The 26,512-nt window shown below is 37.9% G+C and overlaps 1 protein-coding gene across 1 annotated transcript in view; it reads left to right on the top strand.

Moving 5' to 3' along the window:
* AKAP6 (A-kinase anchoring protein 6) overlaps window positions 1–26,512 on the top strand; it is a 404,455-nt gene that overhangs the window by 283,645 nt on the left and 94,298 nt on the right. Inside the window, exon 8 of the mRNA XM_004376527.2 lies at window positions 4,432–4,552. Within this exon, the coding sequence (XP_004376584.1) occupies window positions 4,432–4,552 (121 nt within the window). The remainder of the gene's footprint in view (window positions 1–4,431; window positions 4,553–26,512) is intronic.

The raw sequence follows: 26,512 nt of genomic DNA, 5'->3' as shown, positions 1-26,512 counted from the left end.
TTTATCTCTTCATTTGATGTTTTAGGGTTTCAGGATTGTTGTATTCTCTGTTTGGCTTAGTTTTTCAGATCTTTGCTATGGAGGGATGGCATGGTGCTTCTGCCTAGAGCACCATTTTAAACATATAAATCTTTGATTATGACTAAACTATTCAATGATAAGAGACAAATATATATGATATATATATCATACATGTATGTGAAACGAAAATGAGCTTCTTTACTTTCTCTTGCTGAATAATAATTTTCATGAAACATCTCATACATATACTTTCTTGGGAAAGCAAACAACAAAGAACTTGCTTTAAGATTAGAGTTAAGCTCTTACATAATGCTTGCTGTTGTTGTTAGGTACTGTCGAGTCGGTTCCGACTCATAGCGACCCTATGTACCAAAGAACAAAACACTGCCTGGTCCTATGCCATGCTCACCATTGTTGTTATGCTTGAGTCCATTGTTGCAGCCACTGTGTCAGTCCATCTCATTGAGGGTCTTCCTGTTTTTCGCTGACCCTGTACTTTACCAAGCATGATGTCCTTCTCCATGGACTGATCCCTCCCGACAATATGTCCAAAGTATGTGGAAGGTAGTCTTGTCATCCTTGCTTCTAAGGAGCATTCTGGTTTTACTTCTTCCAAGACAGATTTGTTCGTTCTTTTGGCAGTCCATGGTATATTCAATATTCTTCACCAACACCACAATTCAAAGACATTAATTCTTCTCTGGTCTTCCTTATTCGTTATCCAGCTTTCACATGCATATGATGCAATTGAAAATACCTGGCTTGGATCAGGTACACCTTAGTCCTCAAAGTGACATCTTTGCTTTTCAACACTTGAAAGAGGTCTTTTGCAGCAGATTTGCCCAATGCAATACGTCGTTTGATTTCCTGACTGCTGCTTCCGTGGGTGTTGATTGTGGATCCAAGTAAAATGAAATCCTTGACAACTTCAACCTTTTCTCCATATATCATGATGTTGCTTATTGGCCCAGTTGTGAGGATTTTTGTTTTCTTTATGTTGAGATCTAATCCATACTGAAGGCTATGGTCTTTGATCTTCATCAGTAAGTGCTTCAAGTCCTCTTCACTTTCAGCAAGCAAGGTTGTGTCATAATGCAGGTTGTTAATGAGTCTTCCTCCAATCCTGATGCCCCATTTTTCTTCATATAGTCCAGCTCCTCGCATTAGTTGCTCAGCATACAGATTGAATAGGTATGGTGAAAGGATACAACCCTGATGCACACCTTTGCTGACTTTAAACCCTGCAGTATCCCCTTGTTCTATCCGAACAACTGCCTCTTGATCTATGTACAGATTCCTCATGAGCACAATTAAGTGTTCTGGAATTCCCATTCTTTGCAATGTTATCCATAATTTGTTTTGATCCACACAGTTGAATGCCTTTGCATAGTCAATAAAACATAAGTAAACATCTTTCTGGTATTCTCTGCTTTCAGCCAGGCTCCATCTGACATCAGCAGTGATATCCCTGGTTCCACGTCCTCTTCTGAATCCAGCCTGAATTTCTGGCAGTTCCCTGTTGACATACTTCTGCATGAATGATCTTCAGCAATGCCTACAACCTCTCTATTAGCATTCTCTCTAGGGAACAATCTCTGGGGATAAATGCTCAGTTGTTCAGATTTCCTATCCTTCTCCCTTCTCTTCTCCAAGATGGCATCTGAGTTTAATAGGAGGCTTACAAGACCTTGTGATCCTGGGGTGCAAGGGGTGTCACCTGGCTTTACAAGGTGCTTGGTTACAGTTTGGCTGAGTCTATTGAAATGGGCTTAGTCTTGCCTGGGGATTATGAGGTTGCCCCCACGCAGAGGCGTAACTAAGGTATGGCAGGAAGGGCACATGCCCTGGGTGCCACTTGAGGAGGGGCGCTAATGAGCCATTTCTGTTGACCATTGCAGTTTCCATCGCCAGCTTTGAGAGATCATGCAGCAATTTAAAACTAATTGCCACAGGCACTATTTTCCGTAGATAGGCCCCTATCCCCATGGAAGGCTGTAGTTGTCCTATCTTGTGTTATTTCTCAGCCTGCTTAGGCCCAAATGGTATTTCCTGCTGACTCAGCCTCATCTCACCCTCACTGGCCCTGCCAACCCTGAGGTCTTGCTCCAGAGGCCCTCCTGGCTCTCCTTGGGATCCCTATGCCTCTGTTGCTGTGGCAACACCCTCCATTAAGTTCACCTGCTGGGTTCTCAGGAACCTGAGTCTCCTCTTAGGGGATGAGAGAACAAGATTGCAAAGGGAGTGCTAACAAAAGCTCTCTCTCAGACTACAACATCCTCTCTCCAGGTTATTATGGGGAGACTATCACAATGTTCTCCTGGAGTTCCTAGGGGAGAAAATGGAGCTAATATCCAATACGTTGTTCTTTACTCAGTCAGTCTCACATGCCTCCCCTCTAGGACTTAGGCAGGAAAGGGGAGATAAGGACACACATCTGAGTACCTGTTCATCTCACCATTAATTTCCAAATCTACTGAAGTGGGAGGAGTAAAATTTTTCTTTCATTTCCCTTTGTTGTTAATACTGTCTTCTATTATATATACTCTCTTACTCTCTGGCATGGCATTCCACCACTTCTTTGTCTGTGTGGTTAAAATATGGGAGAGGCATAAGGAGAGAGAAATGGAGACCATAATTCAGAAGGTGCTTATCATGTAAGCAAATGCTTATTAGTCATTCCTTATTAGTCACTCACAGAGTTAATAAAGAAAGGCTGATGGTTTATTTGTCTGCATTACAGTGGTTGGCTTGTTTTTTAGTATTTTGAGATGAGATACGATTTCATATTTCACATCTATGTGCTAAGTCCTTGCTACTCAAAATGTAGTCCATGGGCCAGAAGCGTTGGCAACGCTTAATAGAATCGCAGAATCTCAGACCCCACCCTAGAACTACTGAATTAGTATCTGCGTGTCAAGGTCTTCAGCTGTTCTTTATGCACCTTCAAGTCTGAGAAGCACTGCTCTAGGCCACATAGATTTCCTAAAGGTTTTGCCTGTATCAACTATACCCATCCTTGACATCCAGTAAATATTTGTTAATCACTTCTATGTGTTAGCCAGTGATGATCCTTGCCCTTGAGTGCTTAAGGTCTTAATGAAGGATCTTTACAATCATGGTAAAGTAATTAAAATAAAATAGGCAATTCTAGATCTAGTCTCCTTCATTACCAGGCACACCTTAAATTTTTTTTAACAGATCTGTTATGATTAAGTTGTACGTTATTAAAAGTGGATGTTAATTTTTCTGGAAAGAAGTCATTTAATGTATAGCATGAGACAGGAACAAGATAGTAATAAGGTACTCACTTGATAAATCCAGGTTCATACCTGCGACTGCTGCTTCATTTGTACTGATAGAGTTTTGCTCAGTTGTAGTTTGACAAGACTCTAGGATTTCTTTTAGGGGATGATTTTTTGAGGGAAGGACAAAGTCATAGTTTTCCATTCTGCGCTTTCATTTTCTGATCACATGTTTTAGGAGAATCTGTGCTTTACTTATTCACCAGGCTTTCAATAGAGAATCACATTAATCCTTTTAAGCTCCTTATTCTAATGATTTATTTTGTTGAAAACCATAGTGATCCTCCTTTGAATTTTAATGATTGCTGGCTATTCAAGGATTCATTGTTTTGACTTCCTGTCCTTACCTTTGTTTCCTACATGTCTGTGGGGAACACCTGTCTAATACTGGATCTGCCCTTCGTTCTCACTGGCTTACCAGAGTCACTCAAGCCTAACTCGGAGTGTTAAGCTGAAATGCTGGCTAGTCATCCGTGACAATAAATGTAGGATATATGTTTTCAGAGATAGACAGATAGACAGCAGAAGGACAGATAAGTGATTGAGTCGTTTCCCAGTGAAAATAATATTTTGGATATGATAGTATATTGTGATCACTGTAGAGAAATTAGTTAAATATAGTATGCTTAGTCATAAATCTATTGAGATACAATGTTTATGGGAAATCTAATAGACAAGAGAGGGTTTCAGATTTTGAGGGTGCTATCCTCACTCAAAATTCTGGACCACGTAACCTTCCACAAGTCACCGACTCTCCGCTTATCCGTGTGTTAAATATGGTGGTGCTCTTTCTCAAGGATATAGCACTGGTTATTTTGTTCAAGTCCTGCAAATCCTCAGCACGGTATAGCAAATGGAAATTGCCATGAAATGTCCAAAGTATGAGCATCGGAATCACATGTTATGTTTTCAAAATCCAAACAGTGGCTGTGTCACAGGCCTGAGTTCCTATTTTGCCCACTGCGTAACCACACAGAGAATTTTTCCCTTCTCTTTTAACAGGTATCACCTACGAACACCATGGGTTTTCAAGAATATATTCTTCTAATATGAGATTTTAACAACTACACTGTATTTATGCATAATACATTTTGTGCCTTATCTACAGGCTTCTGGACTTTGATTCAGAATATCAGGAGCTCTGGGATTGGCTGATTGACATGGAGTCCCTCGTGATGGACAGCCACGACCTGATGATGTCAGAGGAGCAGCAGCAGCATCTTTACAAGGTTAGTGCTACCCTCCCTGCCTTTACCTTGCTGTGGAAGATCTGATTAGCCTGACAAGTCTCTCTCTCTCAGGATATCTTTGCGTTCATTGTATGTATCAGGGTGTCTATTTGAATTCCCTTCCCTGTCCCCAAACTCATTTCCATCTCTTGTGTGCTGACAGGCTGCACCAACATCATAATTGCAAGAAAGTTCCTTTTATCACATTCTGTTTGGTGTAATTCTATAGAAAGACAAAGATTTATCTTCAAGATGAATAACAATAAATGAAACTGCAGTAATAAATAGACCGAAACAAAATGAAGGATAAATGGACTGGTAACATTTAACAAAATGTGCTTTGATTGGAGCACTCAGGTGGATTTTATCCACTCCTCAGCTCTTCCCAGAGAAAACAGAAATGTGCCTTCATTTTGGGTTGCTGCTGCCAGGTTATAGGACTCATCCAATTTAATGTTTATGAGCAATGCATAAAGCAGACGTTGTCATATTAAGTCAATACATTTACGTGTGATTTAAGAAAACTGACTTGGAACTCACATATTGATTGCAGGCAATCCGTCTAATAAATATCTGTATTGTTTTCCACGTCTGCTAACTCACCTTTAGCCTAGTGTATTTTAGCAATTCCACTTAGCAAATAGTCTTAGAAGTTCCTACAAAACAGCCATGTGATTTTGACTGAAAAACGGCTATAAGCTTCACAGTGCCTGAAAAAGCTGTCGGGGGAGGGAAGAGGGACTTTCCACTGAAATATCAGACTGCAGTAAATCTTCCTCATTTAGGCAATTTTTATTGGAGTAATTCTGACAGTTGTCATCCTTGAATTGCTTTGAGCATATGGCATATTTCAAAGAGCAGATTGTGAATCATAAAAAATAAAATTAATAACTAACCACAGAATCAGCAACAGTATAATGACAAGAAACAACTACCCTCTAGCTTTTTAAAATTTCTTACAGAATAAGAAGTACATTCAAGGTCAAATAAAAGTTGTTTTCTTTCTCCTTCAATTTTATTATTTTGGGTTACTTTTTCTTTCATAGATCATCCTAACTTTTACCTCTTCTAACATATTTGTATTTTTCAAGAGTCTGGTCGACTTTAATTAACGTCCCCTGGGAATCATCTTAGTTAAGAAAAGATGTAAACTTCCCCAGGGACTCAGCAAATGGGGACATTGCACTCCCTAGAGAATTTGGGCCAATGTTAATTGAGTTTGTTGACTATTAGCTGTTTTCTGTATGGATAGCTGTCCACATTAATAGCAAAGCTATTCACTATATCTTCTGGTGCAACACACTGTTAGAGTAACAGTCTCAACCTAAAGGAACCAAAGCTAGGTGATTATACATCTCATCTCAGACTCAGTAATTATATATGAAAATTTTCTATAAATTTATCTTAATTCAGTGATAGAACAATATTTGTTTTATTACTAAAACTTATCCATTAAAATTTGACCCAAACAGAAAAAATAAATACAAAAGATTATCTAATCATAAAACATTATCTCAGACTTTACTGCACTCATAATGTCAAATAACGTTTCCTTTTTTCTTGATGCATTTCATATATTGCCCATAAGCCACTGTTTTCTCAAAAACAGTGCTATTCTTTGTCAAAATCACATCCATATAATTTACAGCACAATTAATAAGAAATCATTGAACATATAAATCATTGAATATAACTTCTCTGCCTGAGAATTCCCATTTTGGCAGATTGCAGACCATTATTCCACCCACTCAGTACTTCTGGGTTATAGTATTTTTCCAAACATTTTCCTTACTAGGGTTCTTGTTTGTGACTGATGTCCAGTCATCATCCTTCTGCTTTTAGATGCTCAACATATCTCAGCTCAACAAAGAAGTATTAACTGTGCATTTGGCTTGTAAGCAAAATTAGATTGAGTTAGAAACTGAAGGCAAATGCTACAGGTTTCTAGGGTCTCTCTTTATATGATCCCCCAAGTTATTCTACAGGTTTTAGAACCTCCAAAGCAATACTGAGAATACTGACCAAGGAGGATTTCATTTAGAACTTGGGATGGCTTCTGAATTAGAAAAACTGATAGAGGAGGATTCATTTCAGATCTTTCCCAAGAATCCCCAGGGATTCCCAGGTTAGATCAACATTTTCAACATCCCATTCCCCTGTTCTAATCTGCTTTTCTTGAAATCAACTGAACAGACATCTTAGAAGGGGGAAAGTTAGAGCTTATTGATCATAGAGACCCTTGGAGGAGCTAAGCTTTTCAGTTGGTTCCCAAGTCTTCCTAGACTTTCAGTACCATTTGAGGCTACCTTAATCACTGTCATGGATTGAATTGTGTCCCCCCCCAAAAATGTATGTATCAACTTGGCTAGGTCATGATTCCCAGTATTGTATGATTGTGTAATCTGATGTGATTTCCTTATGTGTTGTAAACTCTATCACTACACTGATGACATCTACAAGATTAGATAGTGTCTTAATCCAATCTCATTTGAGATATAAAAGAGAGAAGTGAGCAGAGACACACGGAAACCTCATACCACCAAGAAAGTAGTGCCGGGAGCAGAACGTGTCCTTTGGACCCGAGGTTCCTGCGGTGAGATGCTCCCAGACCAAGGAAAGACTAATGCATCACAAGGACCTTCCTCCAGAGCTGACAGAGAGAGAAAGCCCTCTCCTAGAGCTAATTCCCTGAATCCAGACTTGTAGCCTACTGGACTGTGAAAGAATAAACGTCTCTTTGTTAAAGCCATCCACTTGTGGTATTTCTGTTAGAGTAGCACTAGATGATTAAGACAATCACCTTGACCCAAAAAAAAAAAACATGATTTATCAGCATTTTTCAACGTGGGCACCACTGACATTTGGAGCAGAACAATTTTTTTGCTACCTTGTGGTACTATCTCTTGAACTACAGGACATTTGCAATTCATGTTCCCTAGTCATTGTGACAACTCAACAGGGCCTGCCCCATTTCCAAATGCATCCCTGTGTTGGTGGAGCAGTTATTACCTCTTGGGATCCAGAACCACTGCATAACTGTTGGACTTCCCGCTAGCCTAATATGAGCTTCCTTAGGGGCCAGTTGTAATGCCTTTAGGGAGAGCCTGTTTTTTTCCATTTCCCTTGGTACTAATTATATGCATTTTCACAGCATGTCAAGTCCATCTCACCTTTCCTCTCTCTTGTCAATTTTGTTTACTAAAATTTTTCTTTTTTCCTCTATATTTACAACCCTTCTTGAGTCAAAGTTCTAACTCTTCATTCTCAGGCATTGGGCAAGCCAATCTGCATTTAATAAGCTTCATTGTCTACATTCTTTTCAAAACTTTCATAACACTAAGAACAATACCTTGTACTTGTATTCTTTACATTGTTTAGAAAAGCACTTTGCATAGTTGATATTGAACTAACAGTTGTTGAGTAAAAGGATGACGGATGGAAATGAAGCTCAAGATCCCTGGTATTAAAAAAAAGGATGAGGGTGAAACTTTTTAAGGGAGACGTTCAACGATGTGATGTTAAATCCCAGGAAACTGTAGACCTAGGAAGAATCATTATTCCTGCTATCTCAGAATCTGAAACCTTTGTTCTCTTCTCCAAGGGTGGCTCTCTGTATTCCATCATTCAACTCCTTTACTGGCACAGATGGTCCTGCCCAGATGCTGATTCATGCATTGCTCAGTCCTAGATTGTTCCAAGACCCACATTTGGAAATGTTGGGCTAGAGACAATCTAGAAAGATGGTAGTCAGTTGCATTAAAGCTTATTTAGCCTTTTCACATTAGGTACTACCTTCCTGACTTTACCTATTTACTATATATTCTGGTTTCCACTAGAAAGTCACCTGGCCTTAACCCCTAGGTGTGGAACTAGCAGATAAATAGCCCAGACTATCCATTCAAGAGAACTCTTGACTGGGGAACCTGTTGTGATGTCTCAGTCACCTAAAGCCAGGAGAATACTCAAGGAACTTACAAAGGTAAAGAGTTGGATTTAACAGCAAACAATATGTTGACACAACTTGACATAATTTTCCAGTTGCCTTGGAATCAACTCCAACTCATGGTGACCCTATGTGTATCAGAGTAGTACTGCACTCCATAGGGTTTTTAGTGGCTGATTTTTTAGAAGTAGGTCACCAGGCCTTCCTTCTGAGTTATTGGCTGGGCTTGAACCTCCAACCTTCCAGTTGACAGCTGAACAAGTTGACTGTTTGCACCACCCAGGGACTCCTGACATAATTTAGAAACCTTAATACTACAGTGAATTTTAAAGTGTGGTTTCTGTTTGGATTGTTAGAAATTTGAGATTTTTTTTTAAATAATTAATTCTAAGCTCTAGCATCCTAAGAATAACCTAATTCTTATTAAAAAAATTAACTACTCCCTGTTTTAAATGGGAGTCCTGGTGGCACAGTGGTTAAGAACTTGCTGCTAACTACAAGGTCAGCAGTTTGAATCCACCAGAAATTCCTTGGAAACTCTATGGGTCAGTTCTACTCTGTCCTTTAAGGTCGCTATGAATCAAAATCAACTCAACAGGTTTGGTTTTTTGTTTTTGTTTTGAGACAGTGAACAATACTTCTCCCTTCTCTGTCTTGCTGCAACCCTAAATAGGTACCTTCTGTAAGCATTTTCTAATAAACATTGGCAGTATCATCAGCCCAGAAAATGCAAACATAGTCCTTTCTTTTTTTCCCCTCCTTTTAATCTAAGAATTACCTTCGAGGAGAATTCTCTCCTACTCTCTCACTTTCTGTCTCTTCATTCCTCCTACCTTCCTAAGTAAGACAATTTAATTTGTCAAAAGTAACCAACGTGATTTTGAAAGTTCAGCTCCTATTTGGACTAGAGTTACGATGCCAGAATTCATAATCGCAGGGAGCTGTCACTCTGCTGGTCTGCATGTGCATTAACTATTAATGGAGAAATATTTAAAACCCACTCGCAAAGGAAAAACTCTGTTTTTTCATTTCTGCAGATCAAAGGTGGCATTATTCTTGGGCTCAGGGACTCTCAAGGCACCTCCTCCCCCATCCCATTTGTGTTATAGACTGGGTGACCTGGAAGCATTTCAGCAGTCACAGAGTTGTAGCTCAGGCTGCTGCTGTTGCTGTCATACTGCCCTCCCCAGTGGTCACAGCTGACTTTGTAGTGCTCTGCCAGAGCTCCTTACCTGTGCACAAAGTACTGCCAGTTCTCTGCTGTCTACAGAGCACAGACAACAGAGCCCCCAGCAATCCTGGATTGGTGTGGGGTTCCAGAGTCCAAGGGTTAATTTCACAGGTGAAATTCAGAAGTTGCAGTCTGGTAATTATTGTTACAGTTGAACAAGAATTGCTTTCAGATAGTACGAAACTCACTAAAACAGTGCATTTATAGATTTGTTCGTTGAGTTAATAATGATTGAGCCATCCCATGTCTATTAAATGTTGGAGTATATGATTTCTGAAGTCCCTTCCAACTTAAAAATAATGTGAAATTAGCACCCACTTCATTAAAGAGCTTTATATTTTCAAGGTGCTTATACTGAAGATTTTATATAGAAGTTTGAAGCTTAATTACTCATGTGGTTCTGGTTTTTTAGGAAAAATGCAAGTTTCCTGTATTTTTCTCCTTTGGTATAAGTATTATCCAAGCATGTCCTGTGTGCAAAAGAAAAAGGGTTACATTTTTACCCTGCTATGGATTTGAGAATGTTTACAATAATCTACATGAAAATAATAAAAATATTTTAAAAATAGAAATACAAGTCAGAACTGGGAAACATAGACAAGGTAGAGGCTACTTCTGCAAGAAAAGTTAATATGCAGGTACATATGATGTAAAATCCTATGTAGTTACTAAAGATGATCCCCAAATTTTATTCTGAGTTACCTGGTGGTGACTTCAAAAAGGGAAATACACTCAATCGAAAAATTTACATTTTCCATGAGAAAAAGCATAATGCTTTCTTTGAAAGAATTAAGTTTATTTTGATAATTAGATATGAAAATATTATCTTTTAGGATTTTTTATATAATGGGCTGGAATAATAAGGTAGAGAAATTTCTAACTATATTTCTTACAAGTAAGTTTCTAACCATAAGACTTCTAATAAGTAAAGTAATTATTGTTCTCTGACTTTCTTGCCAGGTAATGTTACAGAAATTCTGAGCACAGCTCTCACCAAAAGGTGGCTCCTTATGATAAAAGTTTGTCCAACTGCGATTGATAAGAGAGGAAGTCAGTATTAAATACTAGAAAAAAGGAAAATATTAGTAAAGTGAGAAAGAAATATAATCATTGGAGAGAAAGAAAGCAGTTAATAAAAGTTAATACAAAGTTAACCAAACAAAAAAGAGCAAAGGTGTAGATTAAAGTCATATCATTGATAGGTGGGTTGATGGATTGATAGATGAGAAAATGCTAAAAACCAAGTATAAATAATAAAAAATTAAACAACATAGAAGAATTGATTTACGGAAAAAAAAACCAGAAAAAGATAAATTTTAAAGAAGTAGGGGAAAATGTTACTTTCTAGAATTTGGGTGTGTGTTAAAAGATAAGCATTATGACTTTTAAAAGAAACACGAGTATGGAATAGGGTTAGAAATTTTGGAGAATAAAAAATGTAGAGTAAAGGAAGAAAAATGGGATAGAGTTGACTTACTATTCTATAACTATTGCTGCTAAAGTGATGTTGTCATAGCTGTGAACTGATCATAGAAAACAGATTAATCACACTATCTCTGTATTTTTTAAATTCACAGATTGCAACCCTCTGGAATAGATATTTCATTTTGTTCTGGGCCAGATTGAGCTAAATAATTTCAGATGTGGCCTGATGTCTTTATGACTGAACTTTAAGGATCTTGAGCCCCTAAAAATGTAATGCTAGACTGGTTCATAGTACAAGCCACAGTAGCTAAGCTTAAAACAGAAGAAAATGCATTAACTTTTTTTTTAATTTCACATATTGGTGTGTAGAATAGAAGTACATGTCAAAAAATTAAATTCTGTTAATTAGACCTTATGTTGTAATTTCAATACCGAATTTTACATTGCTACCTTGCTTGTTCAAAATGAAACAAATTACTAGTCATTGAAGCAGTCAAGGTAAAAGTGTACCAGAAATATCAGACACAAGAACTTAATGATAATTTTTCTCTCTTTCCCAGTAGATTAATTATATAGCTTAATTGTAAGTTTGATTAAAACTCTGTTAAAGTAAGAATATGCTTTAAATCATTATAATATTTCAAATAACATTATCTAGTCATTTTTAAAGTGATCAGAATGGAAACACCAAAACTGTCTCCCCTGCTATCTAGAAATGAATTTGTTATTCCATTTTTGTTAAAGTTCAAAAAGTCCTTGGATTAACTGTCATGTTAACTTGAGCTTAATGAATCAGTGTTTGCCATGAATACTTGAATATGTGTGTGTGTATATGTGCATATATATATATATATATATATATATATATATTTTTTGAGTGAGGGCAAAATTCATCCTGCAAATATTTAGAGGATGTGTTTTTTGAACAATATATGTAACACTGTTCATGCTGGAGCCCATAGTTCCTAATTGAATCACTTTTTAAAAAAGAAAAGCAAAAGAAAAAAGCATGTTAAGAGACTAGGACGCCAATAAATAGTTGGCTCTGTGTGTGGAGGGGCAAGGAAGAGAAGCCCCGCCAGCAGTTTTTGTCTCTGGCGGGTAAGCTACTGTCCGGAAGGTGCGTCGGCTCTCTCTGGGCTTGCCTCTGCTGCATTGTGCTGCTCCCTGTCTCCCTGGCCTGGCTTGCTCTGGCCCAGAGTGGATCAAACAAGCTGTGGGGAAAGTTCCCCTCATTTGCATCACTTCTAGACAGCCCTGTCGTAGTCTTTGCTGACAGGAAATCACTGTCTTTGTCACCTTTTCTCAGGGCCCTCCTTTTGGCAGAGATGGACCATGTGACCACGCTTAATCACAACAACGGGGCTGGCTCGGGACTCAATGACATGTTTTCCTTAGCACTTCAATAAATGGGGTAGAGGAGTCAGTAGGAAATGACTACATTAATTTTAGAGTGAAAAGATAATTAACACTTGAAGGACTAATGCTACAACCTATGGAATGATTATTCAAATTAAAGTTAATTTATCAAAAACTTGTGAAAACTATCTCCTATAATGCAACTGTTTAAAAAAATAAACCTTGAATAGTAAGAGTTGGGTATATGTGGAGGGAGAGTGGAAAGAAGGTGGGGAGAGAGGGAGACTGGAGGCAGCGAGAGTCAGGGGGAAGAGAGGAAAATCATAGCAGGCGTTAGCTATGTTTGAAAAAGCAACTTAAACGGGCTAAAACTTCAACATTTGAGACTAAAGGCTGGAGCATGTAAAACGCTTACTTAGATATGAATAGGACACTGGCAAACAAAAGCAGCAGTGTGCTCCTAGAAAACTGTGCTTAAAGGAGTTTCCTTGGCAACAGAAATGCAGTTCCAAAAGTAGACAGAACTTTCCTCAGAAAACATACTATTAATAACAACCTTCCGGAACAACTTGGAACAATTTGACGACTTGGCAATAATAATGCCAAGTGTTCTGCAAATTAATCTAACACATAGCAGTTATGTTTCTCTTGTCCATAATTCTGCTGGACTGTAACCTAGAACTCATTGCTTTTCAGTGGCACAAATGTGAAAAATATTTCTAAATGCTGTCATGGAAAAAGAAAACCAAAAGAAATGCTAGTGGGCAACTGTGACCAGTGATTGTGCTTAGCTTTTTGGAACCTACAAGAGATCTTAGTTTAATGAGATGCATTTATCCCAATTAAAGCTACTACATTTAATATCTCATTCCAACAAAGATGCTTTCATGAATGTAGCTTGTTAAAGGGTTAACAGCCTCAGACGTGCTGTGATGTGAAGCACATCTTGAGGCCATTGGTTATATAAATGTAACAGTTCACTAAATATGTGCTGAGTGTTGTTTTTAAAAGCATCATCATTTCTTGTCAGCCCAGAGAATAAACTAATCTTGGATCTACTTGGCCAATGGGAATCATTTGAATTCTCCTGAAGGCTGTATGTTTGCCAGCCAAGGAAGGTAGAGTTTTCCCCTCCTCTGACCTTTCTTGAATCCTGGGATCTAAAGGTTAAAAGTAATCAATATCTCATTGCGCTGCTTGGTTTCAGGGTAATAAGTAATAACCATCATGTTAAAATCCAAATGATTACAGATAGCACTTAAATGAGTTGACCTGTGTGGGAGCTTTTATGAATTGCAATCAAGAGAATCATTAGAGTTTGCTAATAAAATTTTGGAGTAAATTGCAAAAATTTCAGCCTTTAACTTTTTGAAAAACGACTTTTACTTAATTAGATGTGAATATGCAGTATTCCGTCCTGTGGTAAGCTGAGAGCTTTGACTTCAACCCGAGATACTTGTAGATTTCTTTCTGGTTTCTATAAAATAAATTAGAGGGACCTGTAATTCCTAATATGAAAAAGTGTTTGGTTCACTGCCACCTTTGGCTCCTGAACTACTCAGTATGTTTTAGGTCAGTGACTTAATGGAAGTATTCCTCACCTAGTTTTTAGCATTTCCTGTCTTCAGAAATGACTTATCTTTAGTGGCTACATTCATACATTCAGGCCAATCTTGTTTGAAGCTAAAAAATTATATGATGTGTGAGTAAACTTTACAGACAACCATGGTGTGAATTGAGTGTTATTTTGTTTTAAAAAAAGAGAAAGAGAGAGTACTGAAACTTAAAGATGAAAAGCAAGTATTATCATTGACACTGTGGTCTTAATATAAAAAGGATAAATGTTAGGTTTAATGTTCCATGTAATTACATCAGGAATCATTTATTATCATAACTATATAACTATAGCCACAAGGAAGTATAATACATATTTATACTATTGAATCAAAATATTTTATTTTTATCATTCTAATTTTTACAATTTACAAGAATTTAATGCATGTATTCCTAAAGCAGGAAGGTAGAGCAAGAAAGCTGCCTCGATAATGTTTCAGTTATATCAGAAGAAGTTCTGGTACCTCTTTAGAATAGGCTAGTGGGAACTGAAGGGAAAAGCTCAACCATAATATCTTCATACCTAAACTCATTAACTTCCTTCCTTCTTGTCCTTATCTCACTGCCATGTCTAACTTTGTTGTTGTTTTTAGTTGCTATCAAGTCAATTCAGTATATTTCTAGCTACCCAAGAGACATCCAACCCAATTATGTTCCTTTACTCAATGTCCGTACTGCCTTATATCTCATCCTGAAGATTCATTTCTTTGGTATTAGTGAAAAAGCATGCACTTTACTGGATGCAGATGTTCCACGGGGTGGGGGAATAATTGTTGTTATGTGCCTTCGAGTCAATTCCTACTCATAGTGACCCCATGTGACAGAGTAGAACTGCCTCATAGGGTTTTCTAGGCTGTAATCTTTATGGAAGCCACATCTTTATCCTGCGGAGCGTCTGGGTGGGTTCAGAGCACCAACATCTCAGATAGCAGCTGAGTGCTTAACCGTTGTGCCACCATGGCTCCTTAGGAGAATGATACTGAATTAAATTTCAATTGCGACATCTAGCTTAAATGGAAGGGAACTGGGAGGGGAAGATAGAGTGGGTAGAGAGATGAAATCCAAAAAAAGGGACCAAGAACGAATATTGTCTACTTCACCGTTGGATAAGGAGGGAAATGTGTTTATGTGTATGCATGTACGTGTGTGAATGTGTGTGGGGGTGGGGTGGGGTATGGGGTTGGGCTGAGACAGAGAGAAAAGAATTGACATTGGTTAAATCTTACTATTTGCATAAGAAGTGCCCTATTCGCATTGTTTTATTTAATGCTCACAGTGATCCTGGGACACATGTGTGTTATTTTCCCCATTTCATAGACTTGAAGCCTGAGGTACAGAGAGATGAAATGACTGCATTAAAAGATACAGAACTAGTTCCTCAGTCAGGTTAGGTTAGGGTATGCTGAGATAACAAACAACCTCCTATCTCGGAGGCTTAAAATGACAAAGATTTACTTCTCACGAGTGCTACATGTCCAATACCGGTTGTCTATGGGCTAAGCTTGGCATTTTCCTCTCTCTAAGGCTTAGACTAACAGAGCAGCCACCCTCTCAAATACTCCCTTATTGTAGCAAAAAGAAAAGAGAGCTCTGGAAGGTCTCACTCTGGCCATTAAACCTTCTACCTGGAAGAGACACATGTCATTTTGCTCAAATCATTGTCAGAACTAATCACTTGGCCCTACCCAACTTCAAAGTGGGTAGGAAGTACAGTCCTACCATGTGCCTGAAAAACAAACTCAGAAATATTTGTTAGTCTGTGCTAATAACTACCACCAGAAATAAATAAATAAGCCAAGGCCTGAACCCAGATCTGGGTGGCTCCAATGCCTGTGGTCTTTCTTTCACATACAACTTGCCTGCTCATTGTTGCCCCCATAGCCTCCACTCTACAACGGGTAGAATTCTTGCAAGAACATTATTTCCTCCTTTGACATAAGCTTTTTTTGCTAAGAGAGAAAGAAATATGTCCCAAGTGTTAGATGGTGCATCTGCAGAGAAACATGATGGACTTGGTTTGGCTCTTTAACCAATCATCAGGCTGTTCTGTTAAAGCCACCAAACTTTCTCAGCACCCTGGAGAAGTATTGCCATGTTGAGCCTCTCAGGAGCCTCTTGCATTTTGTCAGATTCAGGAAAGCCAAACCTGAAAATATTTTTGTTTACGGGGAGATACACTAAAGGCCGCATTGCCCTAGGAGGATTCAACCTCATGGAGCCTGTTATTGCCAAAGGGAGTTAATGAAGGAGGGGCCCCACAGAGATGCTCTGTAGAAATATCATTTGCAGAAAAACAATTTTTTCCAGTCCTGTCGAGGAAGCAATTTCAGTTCCTATAAACAAGGGCATTCCCAAGTATATTTTTAATAATGTGGGCATGTATGAAGCTCATACATTCTTAAACTCAGCACTGTGTAACACTCTATCCCCAATGAGGCACACTGGAGTAAGCTAAGTGGGAAAGAGTGGTCTTCCTGCTGAACCTTGACTTGTTTACATAAGATACAACACACACACACACACACACACACACACACACGCACACACACATACAGAGTTTTTTAGTTTTCCTTTTCTTTTTTCTGTACTTTTATCACTTTTGGGGTGGATTTCAGCTTTTCTTCTAAACCTTGCCAGACCACAGAGCTCCAGCCTTTCTCCAGAAGGATATCTATGCACCGCTGAAACATATCTGAACTTGTTATTTTAGCTGCTTTCCTAAGTAGTTGATTCCATATGCTCATAGACATTTGCGTAAAGAAAATTTGTGATATTCCTCTTGTTATGTCATTTTAGCCATTGAAAACTGGGACTTTGTGAAATATGTGCGTGTGTGCTTAGGCAACCACATTTACATGTATACACATGCACATACAGGTATATAAAGTATTAACTTGTTTAATTAAAAAAAAAAAAATCCTTCACCAGGATTGAGTTTGAATGAAGTCAGATTCCTTGGATCCGATATGCTGGTAGTCCCAAGACGTTTAAATCATGAACATATAAATAACTATGAAAAATTCCTCATATATGCCAAGCTTCAGTCTGGAACATATTTCTATGTGTAGATCTTGGCATATTGGATTTTGCTACCTTCATTACAATAGTATTATCCCTTTCAATACTTACAAGTTCCTCTCTGAGAGAGCTTGCATTGAGAATAATTTAGTTGCTAGTACTTCGTTATTGATTAAATAGATATTTTTAAAATAATGATGATATATTTGGACCATGTGGACTAAATCTGAGAACAAATTATTATAATTTTTGTTAGATTCCAAGCTCCAGGGGAATAGACTTTGTATTTGTTTTGTTTATTGATATATCTCCAGTGTCTTGCACAGTGCCTGGTACATAATAGAAACTCAATAAACATGTTGAAAAACATATTTTCAACAGGGCTTATTCAATGACCTATTAATTAAACTCTGTTAATCAGAGCCATACTATCAGTTTATTACTTTTTCAAGAAAATAATCCTATTTCATTCTGTGGTAACTGAGTCTCAAAGTTCATCCTCCTGTTATATTGCATATCAAAACCAAAACCAAAGTGCATTAAGAGCAGGGCTTCAAACTGGTTCCTTCCAGTTCGAATCCCTGCTGAAAATTTGCATTTCTAACAAGTTCCCAGGCAATGCTTATGCTGCCGGTTAGAGACTAGTTCTGAGAACCACTAGTAGAGCAGTGGCTCTCAAAATTTATTATACGTAAGAGTCACCTGGGGATCTTGTTAAAACACAGATTCTGGTTCAGTATATCTGGGGTGGAAATGCAAATTCCAAACAGGGGTTGGAACCTGAATGAACCCATTCGAAACTCTGATAAGAGCAATTTTTTTTTTAATTGTGTTTTAGGTGAAAGTTTACAGCACAAATTAGTTTCTCATTCAAAAATTTATACACAAATTATTTGTAACATTGGTTACAAACCTCACAATGTGTAAGCACTCTAACCCTTGCACCTTGGGTTTCCCGTGTCCATTCATTTAAGTTTCCTGTCCCTTCCTGACTTCTCAGCATTGCTTTTGGGCAGATGCGTTGCCCATTTGGTCTCGTATATGTGACTGAACTAAAAAGCACGATCCTCATGTGTGTTGTTGTTTGGTTTATAGGCCTGTCTAATCTTTGGCTGAAAGGTGGACTTTGGGAGTGGCTTCAGTTCTGAGTTAGCAGGGTGTCCGGGGGCCAGAGTCTCAGAGAGTCCTTCAGTCTCTGTCAGGCCAATAATTCTGGTCTGTCTTTGTGAATTTGAATTTTGTTCTACTTTTTTCTCCCACTCTGTCCTGGACCCTCTATTGTGATCCCTGTCAGAGCATTCAGTGGTGGTAGCTGGGCACCATCTAGTTCTTCTGGGCTCAGGCTGGTGGAGACTGTGGTTCATGTGGTCCATTAGTCCTTTGGACTCATATTTTCCTTACATCTTTGGTTTTCTTCATTCTCCTTTGCCCCGAATGTGGTGGGATCAATAGGTATATTTTAGATGGCTGCTCACAAGCTTTTAAGACCCCAGATGCTACTCACCAAAGTAGAATGTAGAGCATTTTCTTTATGAACTATGTTATGCCATTTGAGCTAGATGTCCACCAAGATGATGGTCTCCAGCCTTCGGCCACAGTGACTCAGTCCCTCAGGGTGTTTGGATGTGTCTAGGAAGCTTCTATGGCTTTGCCTTGGTTGTGCTGACTTCCCCTATATTGTGTGTTGTCTTTCCCTTTACCAAAGTTAACTCTTGTCTACTCTCTAGTTAGTGACTTCCCTTCCCTACTCCTGCCCTCCCTTGTAACCATCAGAGATTGTTTCTATGTGTAAACCTTTTCTTGGGTTTTTATAATAGTGGTCTCATACAATATTTGTTCTTTTGCGATTGACGTATTTCACTCAGCATAGTGTCTTCCACGTTCATCCATGTTGTAAGATGTTTTGCAGATTCATCATGGTTCTTTATCGTTTCGTAGTATACCATTGTGTGTATGTACATAGTTTGTTTATCCATTCATCTGTTGATGGACACTTAGGCTGTTTCCATCTTTCTACTATTGTGAATAATGCTGCAATGAATATGGGCGTACTTATGTGTATTCGTGTGACCGCTCTTACTTCTCTAGGATATATTCCTAGGAGTGGGATTGCTGGATCATAGGGTATTTCTATTTCTAGCTTTTTAAGGAGGTGCCATATCATATTCCATAGTTGTTGTACCATTTTACATTCCCACCAGCAGTGCATAAGAGTTCCAATCTCCCCACAACCTCTCCAACATTTGTTATTTTCTGGTTTGTTTTTTTTTAATTAGTGTCAGGGTGAGATGGTATCTCATTGTGGTTTTGATTTTGCATTTCTCTAATGGCTAATGATAAAAGCAATTTTTAATGTTCAGAATACTCAGATTTGGCCAGGTTTGATGCCAGGGAGAGAGAAAGAGGGTGAGAGGGGAAGAGAGAGAAGAGAAGAGAGGGGCAAAGACACCCATGTCTGAGACATAAATGGTGCAGAAATGTAAAACTAATCCCAGGGATAGTCTCCAACCTCTGAAACCATAGTATTTTCTGATGCATTCTCGATTATATAAACACATACCAGTATAATTGTCTTTTACATATGAGGATAACATGTACTGTGCAAGTGCAAAACCTAGAAATAGAATAATAGATATAGGTGAAAATGAGCACTCATTAGAAATAGTAGGTGTATCAGTACAGTTGGTTCTTACACCATAGTTTGCAGGAGAGTTTATTGACATAGTCATTTGTAGAAAATTAAGTTTGAGTTCAGATGAGTATATGTTTCTAAAAATGTAATCACAGAGGAGGTGAGGAAAAATAATGAGACACTTGGACTCAGGCAGCCTCTTTAAGCCAGGTCCACCATGACTAGGGAGAGGGAGAGGGAGAAAGGAAGAAAGAGAGACATTGAAAGACTGCCTCATCTTTACAAAGCTGTAACTAACTAATTCAGAGTATGGAAATTAAAAAATTAAATTTCACTGCTATAATGCAAGGAGATGGCTGAAATGTAATTTTGAAACATTCTCCTAGCCTTCATTTTTTTGAAGTTTCTTTTTATTATAATTATTGTACTTTAGAAGAAGGTTTACAGAACAAACTAGCTTCTCATTAAATAGTTAGTACACCTACTGTTTTATAACATTGGTTAACAACCTCACGACATGTCAACACTCTCCCTTCTCGACCTTGGGTTCCCTGTTACCAGCTTTCCTGTCCCCTCCTGCCTTCTAGTCCTTGTCCCTGGGCCGGTGTGCCCCTTTAGTCTCGTTTTATTTTATGGGCCTGCCTAATCTTTGGCTGAAGTCCTACACTTTCATTTAAAAAAAAAAAAAATTACATTATTCATTTAAAATAATCCTCATATATGGTTGTTTATAATTTTTTTTAATTTACTAAATGATTAATTGTGAGCTCTAATGATTTTAGGAGCCCTGGTGGCCCAATGGTCAAGCATTCAGCTGCTAACCAAAAGGTCAGCAGTTCAAATCCACCAGCTGCTCCTTGGAAACCCTATGGGGCAGTTCTGCTCTGTCCTATAGGGTCACTATGAGTCAGAATCGACTCGACAGCAATAGGTTTGGTTTTTTGGGGGGGATTAATGATTTTAACCAATAAAGAAAAGGTTAAAATACACCATTTAAAATTAGAATTTGATAAAATTTTGTGGTGAATTCTCGTCTTGCTCCTGTTGGTGTCCACCTTTTGGGTTTACGATCTTTCCATACAGCTTTGTCCTTCCTCCCCAACTTTCCTCAGCTGGGACATGCTGAGATTTGAAAATATGCATTAAGAACATTCCTTTCTGTATGATTGCTGTGTCCTCTTCATCACTCACCTCTACCTGGTGGTGCAAAAGGACCCATTCTGTGAAACACTGTTTTTTTAATAAGCCACAAGAAAATATTCTCATGTTGACTAAAACTTAGATATAAATAATCTTTAGAGTTGAGCTAACTGATATCTTTTTCTACAACATGGGAATATAGCAAAAGAATTCGTATTTGGCTAGCATTTTATAATCCGTGTTTTTATGACAGTTTCACAAGGCTGTATCCGTCCAAGTTTGAGTTAGGAAGAGAAATAAAGTATGGAAACCCTGTCAGAAGCCTTTTCTGTTTACAAAAAGATCCAGGGATACCATGAGTAATGCCAGAAATCTCGTGACAGCCAGCTCTTATGGGATTTTTGAGCTCACCAAGTTCAGGAAATAGATGGTTCCGGAAAGTCGATTGGAGCACAAAGATTTTTTTTTTAAAAGTTTTATTTATTTTTTTTAAAACTGTAGTGAATAACTATGTTCCTTGCCCACACTGCTGCTGACTTGTGCCCTGCCAGGGTGGATATCCTCCCCCAGGGCTAGGTAATAGTTGGAGCTTCATAAATACTTTCTGAATTGAATCACTTGTTTAATGACTGTTTTCACTCAAATATTCCAGAGTGAATCTCTAAGGTGTTTTGTACAGTTAATTCTATGGGAAGTGAGAGTTTTACCTGGAGTTGCAGGATTGCAAGTGACCTTGAAAGGACCTTTATTTCATTCCTTCTCTTTCAAGAATTGTTTTTTATCCATTCCAGATAGGAGAGAATTTGTCCTCTATTGAAGATCTTTCCGAGGGAATTCCACAACCTCCCATTAAAATGTTTAACAACTCTCCGTGCCCTGAAAGTCTTCTTATATCTAGTGTAAATCCCTTCTTTTGTTAGGTTTAATTGTCAAACTGGCCAGAATCCCTGCTCTGTAATTAAATCTCTTCTCTCTGTTTTCTATATCGTTACATTTCTTTTTCACCTCAAGCTTTTGCAGTGTTTTTCTTTCAGTTTAAAAGACAAAAAATTTAAATTCCTTATGTCAGTTTTGCCTACACTCCATCTAACTGAAACCACTTCCGTCCTCTTTTGTAGGAGAACATATGCTAATATTGAGAGACTGCGGGTAAATCCATATATTTGAGGAGCTTTAACAAGCTCCAGGGAGCCCTGGTGGCACAGTGTTTAAAACACTCAGCTGCTACCCAAAAGATCAGCAGTTTGAACCCACCAGGCGCTCCATAGGAGAAGAATGTGGCAGCCTGCTTCTTCCATTAAGATTTATAGCCTTGGAAACCCTATGGGGCAGTTCTACTCTGTCCTGTAGGGTCGCTGTGGGTTGGAATTGATTCGACGGCAGTAAGTTTGGTTTTTTGATTAACAAGCTCTGTGGATTTCTCCATCAGATATCTCAACTCTCTCTTATTAACATTAATAAGATAGTTCATGGATGGTTTGTAAGAGGAATGTGGCCCGTCTGAGATGGCACAACCTATAGTGTATACTTAGGGGAAAAAAAAAGAGGTAAAAAAGAAAATTGTATAAAAACTGACAAAAAAAATTCTCTTTCCATTTAGGGAGAGAGCTGCTGCTTCTCCCAGTGGATGCGTAATATATTGTTTATGTAAGAGTGAGCATAGTGTTTTTGGCCCACGTTCCATTTGGAGCATACACAGAATGACAGTTTCTTTGGCTTATTGTTGTATATCCGGCTATCTATTTTTAATACATTGCTTTTGTTTCTCTTCCATGCTTGCTTACATCTGTTGTTAGGAAAACTGGCATAAAGTTCTTAAACATAAGAGAAGTGATGGAGAAAGAGATGGTAAGAGACAAACAACATTTCAGGGGAATGTGAGGTAGAGAAACACGAGCAAAGACACCATCGAGGGAAACTGAAAGCAGCCTCTGCAAGATAAATGGGAGGGAGAATCTGGACAAATGTCTATAGTCACAGAGAAAATATGGCCATGGGGCGACACAAAGCATTTCTAAGTTAGAACGAGCTTAGTACCTTTCCCAGCAAATTATTTAAACTTTGTAAGCCTCAGTTTTCAAACCTGGGAAATGAAAATAATATTACCTGCCTCTGAAATTCGTTTTTTGGATTTAATGAGGTAATGTATATAAGGGATTCAGCTAGGTGCTTGGTAAATAGTACATAATCAATACATAATGCAAAATCAGGGGTTGGCAAACTATGGCCTGTTGGCCAAATCCAACCAATAGCCTGTTTTTGTAAATAAAGTTTTATTGGAACACAGCCTGGCACATTTGTTTTTACATATTGTTTATGGTTGCTTTTACACCACAATGGCAGAGCTGAGTAATTTTCACAGTGACTGTGTGGCCAAATCCTGAACTATTTACTATATGACCCTTCACTAAAAAAGTTTGCCAATCCCTGCTATAAATTATTAACTATTATGGCAACACTTTAGGAACATAAATTTGTTTTACAGACTTAATGGTTTCCCAATTAATTTGTCTGTCTGCTATATTTCAGTAAGATAATACCGGTTACCTATCATTATTTTGCTCTAGATTCTAGTTTTACTTTCGTTACAACCCAAACGCTGCCAGTTTTGCTTGCTTTTCAGTGAAGCATTAAATGGTTAATTGGTCCATTTCACCACCAGGTGGCCTCCTATACTCTATTGTGCACGTGTGACCCAAAGGAAAGCAGAAAGTTGTATCTCGTACACTTCTTTCAACTTTGGCTGTCACTATTCTCTTATTAGCACGTCTCTGATGATTTGCTGCTCAGAAATCGCTCTGTGGACCCTACATTTCATGTTTGGGTCTGAAACAAATAAATTCACACTGACCTTTTAAGAAAATGAATTCTAAATCAGAGTTAGAAACAGTTAAAATGGTAAAAATAAATAAATAAATGCATGTACACACACACACACACACACACACACACACACACACACACACACACACACCCCAAACTATATTTTTAATAAACAAGCTCAGTTTAACAATTTAATAGATTTACCAGGACTCAGTCCTACCCTCATGTGTATTAGCATGGTTAACTGATCTTGATGTTTACTCAGGGAAAGACAAAAACCACTGAAGCTCACATCTTCATATGTGGCACTAATTTCTCTTGAAGGGAATGGATGGACCTCATCTTAATGCCCCAGTTTCTTTATGCTGTTTTATTCTATAGACCTCATTTTGAATTTTCCTTGGTGTTGTATTTAAGCTTCACCAAAGGTCAGTGTTAGGAAAGGAAGATTGGGAGGCAGTGTGAGAAAGCACTAGAGAAGACGATATATTCTTCCTTGGCAAGGACTCTTATCTCTCAGGTCTCATTTTCTTCATCTGTAAAGTGACAGGAAGTTCTGCATGGCTGTAAGGTCCATTCCAAATTCAATATTCCCTCTTTGGTTAAACAAACAAACAAACAAACAAAAGACTAAGATTCTGTCGATTGGTAACTGAGTTTGCCTTAATATGGCAAAATCAGAATTTTAGGAGCTCAATTTTGAAGGTTAACAGAACAAACTCATGGGTAAATACAGTATTTTTTTAAATCTACCATGAGAAGTGTGTAATTTCTAATTGCCACGCTCATTTTGATTCATTTCAGGTAGTAGTCAAAAATACCTTATTTTGTGAATACTTCTTAGACCCTATCCTTTCCATTTTATTTTTATTCAGCGGTAGATAACTATTCAGTTGGATTCTCTACGGTGTCTTTTGCTAAATCTATCATGGAAGTTCAGCTTTCCTTTTGATGTCTTACTTTCCACACATTTTAATTTTCTTACCTTTTTCTTTTGGCAGAATTACCAAATGCTTCTCACATTTTTTCACAGCATGGAACATATACATGCACTTACATTTCCACTGAAAACGGATCATCTCCTATCACATGAACAACCTATTCTTACCTTCTGCTTGTATTGTGGTCTGCACATCACTGGTTTGTATCTGAATTGTCACATTGGATGTCATGGTAAATATGGTTAAAGGCATTTAGCTGTCTATGAGGAAAGGACCTGAAAGGTCCCTCGGGCATTTTGGTAAAGAACAGGCTCATGTTTGAATTCAGAATCTACCCTGGAGATCCAATGACAAGCAATCACTCTAATTTCCAAATTCCCTACTGGGTCTGCTTCTCTGGAGAGCTATATGGTTGAAGGCAGATTCATAGTTGCTAGAGAAAAAATTGATTACAAGTTTTTCCACTTTGCAAACTGCACTAATTGGTATCAAACTCAACTAATAATTTATAAATTTTACATCACTTTCTGTGTCTAAGCACAAAGACATTTCCTACACTGACTCTCTATTTTCTTACGTATATTTCTAAAATGACATATGGCCCATGTGTACTAATACATATATTAGGAATTAATGGTCTAATAATTCCACCTTTGCTTTTTTCAAAGAAAAAAAAAGTACAGAATGATGATGCTTTTTGGTATTAGTGACTATATGAGGATGAGCCAGTAAGCATTTGTCTGTTATTACTGTATTCTATGGAGAAAAAAAAAAAAGGAAAGTTATCTTTACTTTCAAGTAATTTATAATTCATTTAGAAAAGACTAAAAAATGTGAAATAATAGCAAATTTGTCTTGTACAGAAAATAAGTGCTGGTTTTCTTGGAAAGTCTTTATGGAAGAAAGGGGATTTGAGCTTGACCTTGCTGGATAGAATTTAAATAAGCAGCACAGAGATGGGTGCATCACAGAAGAATGTAACATGGGGAAAAATCCTCAGATCTGGGCATTAGCTTGACATGCTCCTAGGACTCTGCCAAAATCAAGGAGACACACTGGGAAAGACTAGGAAACAAGTAGTAAATCATAATAGCTTCATCCAGGTATTCAGTCAATCATAATAAAAGACAAGGTTTTAGTTCATTCTATTAAATGTTAAATCCTAGATTCAGTGTTTCCTTTAGTGAAGAGAAGATATATACACAAATACACATACTAGCGGCATAAAAAGATAAGAGAAAATTTATGCCAAAGGTCGTATTTTGTTTTTTTTTAATTGTGCTTTAGGTGAAAGTTTACGCAGCAAATTAGTTTCTCATTAAACAATTAATACACATATTATTTTGTGACATTGGTTACCAACCCCGTGATATGTCAACGCTCTCCCCTTCTCGACACCAGTTTCCCCGTGTCCATTTGTCCAGCTTTCCTGTCCCTTCCTGCCTTCTCATCTTTGCTTTTCGGCTGCTGTGCCCATTTAATCTCGTATACATGGTTGAACTATGTGTATTATATTTGTTTTATAGGCCTGTCTAATCTTTTGCTGAAGGATGAACTTCAGGAGTGACTTCAGTACTGAATTAAAAGAGTGTCTGGGGGTCATACTCTCGGGGTTTCTCCAGTCTCTGTCAGACTAGCAAACTCAGTCTTTTTTTGTGTGTGTGAGTTTGAATTTTGTTCTACATTTTTCTCCCACCGTGTCTGCCTTAATACATGGCATTAACAGGATACAAACCATAACCATGAATGCACAAAACCCAACAGATAAGCTAGATAACTGGGATCTTCTAAAAATCAAACACCTATGCTCTTCAAAAGACTTCACCAAAAGAGT

Source organism: Trichechus manatus, unplaced genomic scaffold, assembly GCF_000243295.1.
Source record: "Trichechus manatus latirostris isolate Lorelei unplaced genomic scaffold, TriManLat1.0 scaffold00043, whole genome shotgun sequence".
NCBI lineage: Eukaryota > Metazoa > Chordata > Mammalia > Sirenia > Trichechidae > Trichechus > Trichechus manatus.
This window is presented reverse-complemented; position numbering and strand designations above follow the sequence as displayed.